Below are 13,056 nucleotides of genomic sequence, written 5' to 3'. Positions count from 1 at the left end.
TGAAAAAAGGCATTCTCATGGCACTGTTGTAGCCAGCGTTGCAAGATATTTACATGCCAGATGCATTCATGTGTCCCTTCATGCTTCAACCACCATTCCAGGGGACATGCGTCCATGCTGCTTACAGGTTCTGCTCGATAACGATCCAAAGCAGTGCGTACTGACGCATGTTCATTTTCATTATCTGAGTCAGATGCCGCCAGCAGAAGGTTGATTTTCTTTTTTGGTGGTTCGGGTTCTGTAGTTTCTGCATTGGAGTGTTACTCTTCTAAGACTTCTGAAAGCATCCACCACACCTCATCCCTCTCAGATTTTGGAAGGCACTTCAGATTCTTAAACCTTGCGTCGAGTGCTGTAGCTATCTTTAGAAATCTGATATTGGAACCTTCTTTGTGTTTTGTCAAATCTGCCGTGAAAGTGTTCTTAAAACAACATGTGCTGGGTCATCACCCGAGACTGCTATAACATGACATATATGGCAGAATGCAGGTAAAACAGACCAGGGGACATAAAATTCTCCCCTAAGGAGTTCAGTCACAAATTTAATAAACGCATTAAATGAGCCTCATCGGCATGGAAGGATGTCCTCTGGAATGGTGGCCGAAGCATGAAAGAGCATATGAATGTTTAGCATATCTGGCAGGTAAATACCTTGCAATGCCAGCTACAAAAGTGCCTTGCAAATGCCTTCTCACTTTCTGGTGAGGTTGTAAATAATAAGCGGGCAGCATTATCTCCTGTAAATGTAAACAAACTTATTTGTCTTAGCGATTGGCTGAACAAGAAGTAGACTGAGTGAACTTGTAGGCTGTGAAGTTTTACATTGTTTTGTTTTTTGAGTGCAGTTATGTAACAAAAAAATTGCATCTTCACGACAGAGATTGCACTACAGTACTTGTATGAGGTGAATTGAAAAACACTATTTTGTTTATCACTTTTACAGTGCAAATATTTGTAATAAAAATAATGTACAGTTTGATTTCAATTACAACACAGAATACAGTATATATGAAAATATAGAAAAACATCAAAAATATTTAATAAATTTAAATTGGTATTCTGCTGTTTAACAGTACAATTAAAACTGCGATTAATCATGATTAATTTTTTTAAGTTAATCACATGAGTTAACAGCAATTAATTGACAGCTGTAGTTTGTAATAGCTACAAGCTTCCATAAGCTTGACACCAATGTCAGCAAATGACACCTAGTACTGGCTCCAGCCTATTAGTGTAAGTAGCAGGAGAACATCTAGTAGAATTGCCAGAGCTGTGCTACTCTTGTATTGGTGTCACACTTTATGCTGCCAGTAGCCAGTGCTGAAGATAAGCAGTTGTTGTTCATTGTGGTTCCCCTAGTCTGTGTTAACTGATTTCAGAGTAACAGCCGTGTTAGTCTGTATTCGCAAAAAGAAGAACAGGAGTACTTGTGGCACCTTAGAGACCTCTCAGAGTTGGTAAGACAACTCCCACCTGTTTATGCTCTCTGTATGTGTGTGTATATATCTCCTCAATATATGTTCCATTCTATATGCATCCGAAGAAGTGGGCTGTAGTCCACGAAAGCTTATGCTCTAATAAATTTGTTAGTCTCTAAGGTGCCACAAGTACTCCTGTTCTTCTTTTTGTGTTAACTGAGGTACACTAAATGAATGAAAGGGCAGCTTTGGACTTGCTGGTTGCATTTTGAGTAGTATTTAACTAATTTCATCTTTATATTTTACAGCTGGAAAAAGCAGTATACATTCGTTGTGGAACAGTTGGTACCAGGATGTTTCTGGTCTATGTTTCCTATTTAATCAGTGCTACTGTTGAAGACAAAGAGATAATCTGCAGGTGTCACAGGGTATGATCTGTTGAGTTCAGCAATTTGGAATGACTCTTCAATTCATGTTAGTTTATATATGAAATGATTAAGGGATTTGGATTACTTGTGTATGATTTTAAGAACGAGCCTAATTTCAATGATGCCCACAGTCTGCCCATCGTTCAGTGGAGGGCCAAAGCAGATGATGCCCTGGAGAGAGCTGGGGCAGGTGGTGATGAATTCAGTCCCCTGTAACCTGATGTCAATATCTAGATTTGAAATTTAATACAATCTTTTCCCCCTCCATGCAGGATGAAACTGTAACTATAGAAACTGTATTGCCCTTTGATGTTGCTGTTAAATTTGTTTCTTCAAAGGTATGTGTTTTGAAAATTGATTGACATGTCTTAGAATCACAAAAATCTGAGTAAACCAAACATGACCACTAAAATATTGATGCATTCTTTGTTTCTTCTCTTGGTAGTTTGAACACTTAGACAGAGTCTTTGCAGACATACCCTTTTTACTGATGACAGACATTCTGAGTGCTTCACCTTGGGCTCTCACTATTATAACTAGCCAGCTACAACTTTCAGCTTCCATGGTACCAGTAGACCAATTGGAGTCTTATGTGGAGAATGGTGAGAATTTAGATTATTATTGCTTCTTAAATAAGATTTTTTGAGGAGAATGGAGTGGGAATTGGGAAGAAATACATTTTAATACCTTATTGACACATTCATTTGGAGTTTCTCTAAATTATTTGAAGTAATGTTAGCACTTTGAGCTGAACTCACAAAGGGGAAAAAAAATTGAAGTTAAAGGTGAAACTTTGTTTGTACCCTGTTCAGCTGTTCCTGGTTATTTGGCATGGAGAAGCATGGAAAAATCTACTTTAGACAGTGGCAAATCTGAATTGGAATAGAGACCAATACAGAGTGTGATTGAGTTAGGTAGAATTTTGCTTAGCACAGCTTTCTGAAAGTGGTTGTGGTGACTGACTTCTCACTACTATATAAATTCTAAAATTTTATATGAAAGTCTCTAAAACTGCTGGCAATTTCTTAATAATCTTTTAAAAAACATTATTTGTTGAAAGGTAACATTAATATGGGAAATATAAAGCAGTTTCTTCAAAGATGAGTATTGCTATATGGAGCCACCCTCAAGTTTTGTACAGCTGTCATTCTCGGTACATGAGCCAAATGAATTGACTGACCAACGCTCTTTGTGTTCAGGAGCTATTTACAAAGAGAGAGAAAGAACTGCCTCTGGTTCTGTTGAATATCTCAGGCATGAACTAAATAGGCTTATTTTAAAATGAGCTAAAAATATCTATCAAAAAAATCCAAATAAACTTCTTTCCCCTCTCTAAATTTTAGTAAAATAGAAATAAAAGGTCAGTAGCCAAAATCCTAAACATCATATCTCAAGTGAAGCACCAGAGAGAACAGCCTCTTAATCAGCCATTCATGAGAAAAGGCATTTGACAATTTTTGGCTTTCATGTACTACATATGCCCTTTGAAATGTGCATACTGTACCTCTATAGAATGAAATTTTAAACAAGTCCATACATAGGACACACACAGACATGAAATAGTGTGTGAATCTATTCTGACTAGCCTTAGAAGAACATGCAAGAAGTTTCTCCATCCTGTATTGAATACTGCCTTATTAGTTAGAATATCTTGTAGTTAAACAATAATGTTCTCCATCCTTCTGAGATAGATAAATTTGAGGACTGTGCAGTAGAGCAGTCAAAAACTTTGACTGCAGTTGTTGGTTGATTTCATGGAATCTGTGTGTTCCACAAGAACGTGCCAGTTCTGTTGAAACTTTCACCAGAATCCAGGCTGGCATGGCAGCCCACCTGCCAACTAGTTTCCTAGGCTCCCTGCACAGCCACTTGGCTGGCTGCTGGAGAGCAGTGGCTTCCATGGTTCACAGCTCAGCCAGGACTCCCTGTCTGGCTCCCTTTCCTGGGCTCTCTGGCTCCCAAGGTAGTTCAGGGAGCCAGCTTCCCTGGAAGCCTGGCAGCCCTGGCTCCTGTGGCTTTTTATTTTATTTTAAAATTATATACTCTAAGTAGCTGCAGTTGTTAGTACCCCCGAATGATGGCTGTCTTTGAACAAGAAAATACAATAAGCGCTCTAAATAGCAGCAGCTGTTAATCATTTTAAAAATAAAACTGAACTACATTTTTTAAAATGGTTTAAAAATAACACATGAAAAAACCATTTTTTTTTTTTTTTTGTTTGGTTAGAAACTTCCAAAACAAACAGATTTGGTTTTTTTCCCCCAAAACGATTTACTTTCTGCAGCAAATGTCAAAATTTTTACTTTAGGTTCTGAAACCGAATAAAAACATTTCAAATGTTTGGAATTTACAACAGAAGGGAATTCCTGAGTCTGAATCAGCTGTACTGTGCAGTTTACTCTTTTGAATGTGACTTGGAGATTCTGTCTGCTCTGTGTGGATATTGGATATTCCATGGTTCTGTTCAGAAGGTTCTCTATCATCTGTCAAATCATCATATTTCTATGGCCCTGTCACAGGGCAGGGCTTCTCCCCAGCTTCCAAGCACATACTGCCATGCCCAGTCTCCTTTAAGATGGTTTATTTTCTTAAAACAAACAAAACAGTCTTTTTACTCACTCCTTTGCTTCAAACTTCAGGGTCACTCATCCCAGGGACTTCTGGTGCTCCTGGCAGCTTCCCAATCTTAGGCCATGTCTGTACTACAAACTTACGTTGACACAAGTTACGTCAGTATAAAGCTCCTGCAGTTAGTGTGTTGCTTGTGTGTATGTATGCTTGGCTTGTTGTGTCAGCGGTGCGCGTACTCACCAGGTGTTCTTGTATCAATGCACAGTGTAGTGCATCATGGATAGGTATCCTCGTATGCAACCTGCAACCCTCTAGCACGCAGTCTTTTGGGAAGTCTTCTCAATGCATGGTGGGGCCGAAAGGAGTTGCACTGGGGAGACTGGGAGCATGGGGTCAAATTCCCAGTTTGCAACTGTCTCCATCCCCCTATTGTCGTCTGTATCCCATAATTTTAATAGTTTTTTTGTTTTGTTTTTTCAAAATCCCACACACCCGTCGGGCCCCCCTCGCTCTCTATTGCCAACAGAAGCATGGAGCTTACACGGCTCTTCACTATTGTCATGAGCATTGAAACACAGGGCACGTGATCCTGCAGTATTTGCAGAGCTGCAAGAAGAACTGAATCAGTGGGGAACATAATGATTTCTTGTAGGACAGATTGCTGTAGGACATAGCAAGAACCAACTCAAGGTTGTTGGTGGCATTCACAGAGAAGTTGCAGATAATGAAACGCCACTTCTGGGCCTCAGAAACAAGCACTGACTAGTGAGATTGCATCGTCATGTAGGCTTGGGATGACGAGCAATGGCTGCAGAAATTTCGGATGCTTACGGCAACATTCATGGATCTATGGGCTGAGCTTGCCTCACCCCTCCAGGGGAGGGACCGAAAATAAGGATCTGTGCTGACAGTGGAGAAGCGAGTGGTGATTTTGCACTGTGGAAACTTGAAACACCAGATTGATTCTAGACTGACCAGTAGCAATTTGGAGTCGGGAAATCCACTGTGGGTGCCACTGTCATGCAAGTGTGCAGGGCCAGTAATCACCTCCTACATGGGACTGTGATCCTCAGCAATGTAAAGGACACAGTGGATAGATTTGCAGCAGTTGGGTTCACAAACTGCGGTGGAGCAATATATGGCATATCTCTATTTTGGCACAAAATTACCTTGCCACAGAATATATCAATATACAGGGCTACTTTTCTATGGTTATGCAAGCATTGGTGGATCTCCAGAGACACTTCACCACATCCGTGTGGGCTGGTCTGGTGCATGAGGCTCACATCTTTAAGAACACAGGACTGTTCAGAAAGCTGCAAGGAGGAACTTTTTCTCAACTGGCAGATTACTGCTGGGAATGTTGAAATGCCAATAGTGATCCTGGCATTTCAACATTCCCAACAGTAATCTGTAGCCTACCTGTTGCTCATCTGGCTTGTAAAGCCATACACCAACCACCTTGACAGCACCAAGGAACAATTCAACTACCAGCTCAGCAGGTGCAGAATGACAGTTGAATGTTCTTTTGGACGACTGATGGGATGCTGGCATTGTTTATGCACGAGATTGGACCTCAGGGAGAAAAATATCCCAATCATAATAGCCGCCTGCTGTGTCCTGCATAATATTTGTGAAGCCAAGGGGGAAACCTTTCCACGGGTTGAAGGTTTCTTGGGCAGTAGAGTTCACAATGGTGACAAAGCAGTCAGCGTGGGGCATGGTGGGAAAGCTGCTGGAGGACTCTTAGGGTCGACATAGGTAATGCAGTGTCTGTGTGCTGTGTTGACCTCTGTACGTTAACCTTGGCGCAATGCTGCTCGGGGAGGTTGTGTTACTATGTTGGCATAAGAGGCCACTTACCTCAGTGGGAGACAAATTTAAGTGTAGACACATGCACAAGTAGGTTGATGCAAGGCAGCTTACCTCATCCTAAGTTTGTAGAATAGACCAGGCTTTAGTTAGCTCTGCTCCCTTCCTGGAGCTTTCCAGAATACCTGGCCTCTTGCACCAGGGACCCACCACCAGAGTTACCTCCACTCCACTGTGGCTTCCCTTTTCCAGGCACAGCCTGTCTCCGTCACTCTTTCCTCCCCCTCTCATTTCCTGCCTTTCATAGGTCCAGGTGTAACCCAGCCCCTTTTAATTGGCTGGATTGTGCTCACTAGCTCTACACAGGGGCACTGGGCCCAGCTCTACTCACAGTGCCCAGGGACCATGTGACAGGCCCCGTTACTGTGCTGACTGAGCACCTCATTATCTCTAATGTTTTCATGTACAGTTTGTGAATTAATTGGGGATCCCTCAGACTGTATATATTGCATATATACAACACCTTTATTCCTAAAATTTATATATAATCTGTATGTATTACTAACTTTAGTTTTTTAGATCTGGATGGTTTCTGTGCTAATATTCAGTGTGTCTTTTACTTTAAAATTAAACAGAATATTGCTGATAGTTGTTTTGCAGACAGGCGAGAGTGCTAGTGAATGCTTTTGCCTTCGGTGTCCATCAGTTACTAATGTTCAAGGTGGAGTGGCTACCGGACGTTATGTAATCTCCTGGAAGAGGTAGGGATTCCTTGTTTGGTTTTTAAAGCAGTTCATGGCTTTTCTTAGGGTCTGGGTGGTCGGGAGGATATATTTTGCTTTTTCTTCTTCCCTTACTAATCCTCACAGTGGAATCATCTTGGTTGAAAGCGGTAGGAACCATTTTTTAAAATGTGTGTACTGCTGAAATTGCATCCAAATGGTGATATTTACATTTTTATTAAGTTTTCAACTGTCTGATCTCCTACACTAATTCTTAAGTTTTCTAAAGCCAAAGAGTACTTCACATGTGGGGAGGAAGAAAGACAAGTTAAAGAACACTTCCGCTGTATAAAAAGTACTGTTTTAAATGGTCAAACCAAAAAAAAATAAATGAACCTAATATTTTTTCCATCTCAATGACAGCTTTTTGTATGTGGGTTTGTTTTTAGAGCAGACATTGTAAAGTACATCTGTCTTCTCTAGATGTTAACATGTTTTTACAAGATTATTGTAATAAAAACATTCATATAACACTTTTCTCCTTTTTGAACTGTTGGGATTGCTGTAAATATTGCTTGTTTGCTGCTTGATCCCAATATTCTGTTGGCGTAGTCAAGAATATAAATGCAGTCTACATGTGGTGTTTTCTTTGATAGGAATTCAGCTGTGGAAAGTGTACCTGTTGTTTGTACTGTGATCACTCTACCACATGTGATTGTAGAGAGCATCCCACTCCATGTTAATGCAGGTAATATTAACATGCATGAAATGTTTAGCCCTGGGCTGCATGCATGGAGTGTTCACTCAAGGCTGTGAAACCCCATAAGTATGTCTCAGAGCAGAATTTGGTCCGTAGGCACATTTTTGTCCTTATTGCCACAGACCTGGGATGACCATATTTCTCCTGTAAGAACAGGGCTGGAGGGGAAAGCCCTGCCCATGCAGTACCTGCCCGTTCTCTAGTCATTCTAATCCATGCTTGTACTGCTTCTTCGCCCCCTCAATTAGTGCAGATAAGTAATATTGTGATACATAGATCTAGTCTTGTAACAGTAATTTCTGATATCTTTCAATGCTTTCTAATGTTAGAGCTGATTCTGTTAAATTTGAAAACTTACAACATATTTTCATGATTTGTTCCAGAAACATCTGATCAGATGTACTATAGATAATGAGTTTTGTGCCACTTTTTGCAAACCTTTCTACTTTTATTGAGTGAGACTTGGTTTTTGTATGTGAAACCAAGACATTTATTTAAATATCAGATTATGTAACCTTTATATTCAATCCCTTTGTCTCCAAAGATCTGCCATCATTTGGTCGAGTAAGAGAATCCTTACCTGTCAGATATCACCTGCAAAACAAGACCGGTTTAGTCCAGGATGTGGAAATATCAGTGGAGCCAAGCGATGCCTTCATGTTTTCTGGTCTTAAACAGGTACAGATTGTCCTCTTTGTCACTACTGCATGATGATACTTTTTACACCACTGTTAAACTATTCTAATAGACTTCAACATACTCTTTAGATTAGTGGCTTTCAACCTTTTTTCATTTGTGGACCCCTAAAACAAAATTCTCATGGAAGTGTGGATCCCTTTGGAAATCTTAGACATAGTCTTTGGACCCCAAGTTTTGGAAACCACTCTTCTATGGTAACAACAACCTTTTGCAGAGCCCCCACAGTCCACAGACCACATGTTGAAAACCACTGCTTTAGATTATATAAATGGTATTTAAAAATGAAATGTTTTTAATGTAACTTTACTGTAAAATAGGAAAAGAAATATTAAAAACAAATTAATTGTAACTGTATTCAGAACAAATCTGACTCCCAGCTCAGTTAAATTTCTGTCTATCAAAACAAGGCTTGTGAAATTTACATCTTCTTTTTTTTTTTTTCCCTCCCCTCTCACTTTGAATCAAAGAGAAACACAGTACACTGTAACAAATACGGGCTACCCTAAGTGAATGGTAGACTCTCAAATATTACCTTGTGATAGCCTATTAGCTTACTATCAACTCTGCTATAGTCTGATCAAATTACCTTAGAGTTATTTAGTAAATACTCATCCTTAAGACATGGTGAACTGAAGACTGAGCAATATATCTGGAGGAACATGCACATCCAAAGCTTTTTTTTTTTTTTTAATCTTAGGACTGAAAATAAGTCCTCTTAGAGGTGTCTAATTATGACTTTCTGGATAGGCTGAGGAAATTCATATTGATCATATGATACAGTGTGTGCAGTTGGGTAGAAAAGAGAGAGTTGTAATATTTTGAATATTTAGTCAAACCGATTAAAGAGAATATTTAAGAGAATCATTTTTAATTTTGGAGTGTGCAAATGTTCACTTATATTAAACAGCTTTCTTTCCTGGAATTATTCATGATTTTAGATACGATTGCGAATCCTTCCTGGCACGCAGCAGGAAATGTTATACAACTTCTACCCTCTCATGGCTGGATATCAGCAGTTACCATCTCTTAATATCATCTTGCTGCGGATTCCAAACTTCACTAATCAGTTGCTCAGACGATTCATACCAACGCACATTTTTGTAAAGGTAAGGTTCTAATGGAGGCTTTTGGCCTCTTTATAACTAACTAATTCTTTCAGAATTTACTTGGGATTTATTTTGCTTTTGAGAACTGCAACCCCAGCTCTACTCTTAGCAGATTAACTGAATGGACAGTTAACTAGAGAGCAGGCTTGTCTTGCTTTAAGCTGCACAGACACAACGCTGTGTGTACATGGAGACCATGGACTTCACTGGGACTCTGTGTGGGCTCTGTGTTGCTATATGAGCAACAGGCACTTTGCTCTTAAAACCATCCAGAATTACTTTACTGAATTACTGTTATCCTCCTGGTCACAGGATATTATCCATTTTCAGAACATTTGGATAATATCTTGTGACTAGAAGGATAATAGTCATTCAATTTAAAGCTTCAGTTAAAATTCTGTCTGCATTTGAGTATTGGTGGAACTACATTTGGTTAGAATATTTCCAAGTTTTAATTTATTATCTGCCACCCCATCTTATATTTTATATTACTCAAGTGAGAATTGATTGCAGAAAGTGAAGTGTGAGTATTCATCATGTGATGGGTTTTGTGGGGTTCCAGAATATTTCTGAATCTAAGTTACTATTAGAGATGATAAGATCTAAGCGCAAATGAAATTTATTATACTAGACTTTTTCTACAATGTTGCAGCTACTCAGATATTATGAAAACCTGATGATTGAAAATTGCATTTCATCCCATCATGCCAAACAGGTTTCATGCAATCTTTCTAGCCCTTTCCCACTTATTTTAAAGCCTTTTACCCAAAACAGTGCTTGCTAGCTAGCTAGCCTTGAGTCTTTCCTTTACAGAATCTTGTGTTACTGCTTATGCTCCAATAGGAAAGGTTGAGTGAGAGGCCTGAAGTGTTCCTTTGTATCTCTGAGAAAGGCTTGTTCGAACATCTATAATCCTCTCTCTGTTCCCTGCAAACAGTCTTTGCATTCCTCCAATTTTACTGCAGCTAAGAGGGCTGGGTGGAATTTATTATTTATACACCCTGTCAATCAATGTCTCTCCTAGATCAGTCATCGAGACTTGCTGTTAGGTCAACACAAAGGTCTGCTCCCCCAGGGAAAGGAGTTCTGAGCATTTACAAGAGAACCTCCCTAGGTTTTTAATTCCTTTCTTCTCTTCTTTGGGCTCATCAGAATCCCAATGTTCTTTCTTGTATGCTCCTGTGCACATCCATGCTTTTCCTCTTAAAATATTCCTTTTCCCAAGGGACCCCACTTCAAACTTATCCTAGAACCTTCTGGGGCTGTTCCTGCTTCATGCATGTATTTATCATCAGCATCATTAGCAATATAACATTTGTATTGCAGTAGTACCCAGAAAGTCCAATCAAGGTCAGGTCCTATGCTAGGTGCTATACAAACATATATAAAGATATGGCTCCAGCCCTGAAGAGCTTATGGAGGCAGTTGGGAAAGTTAGAAGACTTGAATGTAGATAACATCACAATATTTTTTGTGCTGCCATTAGAAATACTTTGAAGCTAGGAAAGATACAGCACTGATTAGACATTGTAACATCCTGTTCATTTATGATAATGTTGCTAGATAAATTTCATAACTATATATAATCTTTATACTGACTCTTCTTTTCTTTAAAGCCACAAGGTCGACAAGCTGATGATACTTCTATCGCAGCTGCGTAACTGCAGACATGGACTTGTGCACTAGAAGGAAATGGGATGTTGCACAGAATATATAAAATTTTGCTCTTTGAACCATAGCTTTGATCAAACTTTACGAATTCAACTTTTATTTTTAAATTACAATTATGACCGCTATCAGCAGAACTAATGTTTAAACATTTAGTTTTTCATAAACTTTCACTAATGAATAAATATATGGAATAAGTTGGTGCTCTGTTTAACATGAACATTCTTTCTCTTCAAGTTAATTTCATGACTCTTAAATGCTTTTAAGAAGTAGTATTATATGGAATGTCTTCAGAATGAAAATGAAGAAAACCAGGTGCACTTGCCCAAAAAAGAGAAGTGCCACTTTCTTCATTAATGATGGCTTGAGGTGCAATGTCTGTACTTTTTGTTATCAGGATTTACAGCATTGAAAGTGATCGTATCTGATAGAAACTTATTTTTTTGCCATTTATATTCAGAGGGTAGAACAGTATGCAGCAGCCTGGACTCTCAGATCTATAAATGACTTATTACTACAAATGGATCTGTTGTCCCTGAGTGGCTTCCTAATGCTTTAAGCAGAGTCATTAATTTAAAAGGCTCTTTGTACCAGGTGAGCTGTACTTCAAAATGTTTCACTCAGCAGTGACTAGTCAGTAAAATATGGAGTCTTTGGAAATAGCTTCATTAATTACAGTTGTACCATCCAACATTAACCTGAAAGGTTTGAATTGTTAAAAATGCACTGCTTCCAGGACAAAGAAACGTTTTGGCAGTATTCTGGTATGTCCGTTTAGAGGTACGTCCTTGTGTAGCTTCACAAGCTGGTATTTAAAATATTCACAGTAAATCATGTAAATAAAAATTGTTGTGAAATCTTCCATTGTTTAACTTTCTAAATAGTTAGATTAAACAACTGAATTTTGATCTCCTGGAAATTATCGTATTTATTGTCCAAGTGAAGTTATATTAAATGACTTATTGTAACTGAATATTTGTGAAACTGAGTTGAATGTGTTCATTTCCCAATTATATTGATTTGTATGTAATGGATAACTGTCCAGTGTGGGCCAGTGGCTTAGTGGATAAGATTCTGGACTTGATTCTCTTTTATGTCTGCCTTCAGCATCCTTTAGGGCAGAGGTTCCTAAACTTTTCTTATTGCATACCCCCTCCAGAGCTATGAGCTGCCTGCATCTCCCTACCCCTTTCATTACTGATATTGTGTGTTCTTCTTAACACTACCTGTCTTTAGCCATCTGTCCATATTTCACTGTTGTGTACAGATATAGTTATAGTGTGACCTATACAACTGGGGGAGGGGACCCTGACATAGTTCTGAGTTCAATTAGGCTTGACAGTTCCTGGGCAACTGAACCCGCACTGTACAATGATAGGAGGTAAGGGCTCTGTACGTCAGTGCTCTGTGCATCAGTGTTCTCATTGCTACGTCTTGAAGTAAATTAACTACCGTATCTTAGAGAACGAGTTCCCGCACAGCTGTAAAGCTCGTCTGAGTAGACTATTATGAAAATGCAATACAGAAAGTAAGTACAGTAACTCCTCACTTAACGTTGTAGTAAAGTTGCATTTTTCAGGAACATAAAGTGAAATGATATTAAGCAAATCCAATTTCCCCATAAGAATTAATGTAAATGGGGGGGGGGTTAGGTTCCAGGGAATTTTTTTTTTTTTGCCAGACAAAAGGCATTATATACATTTTTAAACAATTTTAAACAAGCAATTTAATACTACGCTGGGGGTGAGTAGTGTGCACGTGCTATGTGTTTACAAACATACTGTACATACAGTACGGTACTATAGTTGGGAGGTGCCCCTGCCTTACCCCACACAGGCACAGCCCACTGGCACTGGGGATGAGGCAGGCAAG

At 39.2% G+C, this 13,056-nt stretch overlaps 1 protein-coding gene across 5 annotated transcripts in view; it reads left to right on the top strand.

The window, feature by feature from the left end:
• TRAPPC11 (trafficking protein particle complex subunit 11) overlaps positions 1-12,092 on the top strand; it is a 40,930-nt gene extending 28,838 nt beyond the window's left edge. For all 5 annotated transcript variants that reach the window (XM_054029945.1, XM_054029947.1, XM_054029944.1 and 2 more), the window contains exons 23-30: positions 1,727-1,846; positions 2,119-2,184; positions 2,292-2,448; positions 6,879-6,990; positions 7,608-7,699; positions 8,256-8,389; positions 9,349-9,516; positions 11,133-12,092. In XM_054029945.1, the coding sequence (XP_053885920.1) occupies positions 1,727-1,846; positions 2,119-2,184; positions 2,292-2,448; positions 6,879-6,990; positions 7,608-7,699; positions 8,256-8,389; positions 9,349-9,516; positions 11,133-11,177 (894 nt within the window). In that variant the 3' untranslated portion in view covers positions 11,178-12,092. The remainder of the gene's footprint in view (positions 1-1,726; positions 1,847-2,118; positions 2,185-2,291; positions 2,449-6,878; positions 6,991-7,607; positions 7,700-8,255; positions 8,390-9,348; positions 9,517-11,132) is intronic.
• Positions 12,093-13,056: the final 964 nt, after the last annotated feature.

Source organism: Malaclemys terrapin, chromosome 5, assembly GCF_027887155.1.
Source record: "Malaclemys terrapin pileata isolate rMalTer1 chromosome 5, rMalTer1.hap1, whole genome shotgun sequence".
Classification (NCBI taxonomy): domain Eukaryota; kingdom Metazoa; phylum Chordata; order Testudines; family Emydidae; genus Malaclemys; species Malaclemys terrapin.
This window is presented reverse-complemented; position numbering and strand designations above follow the sequence as displayed.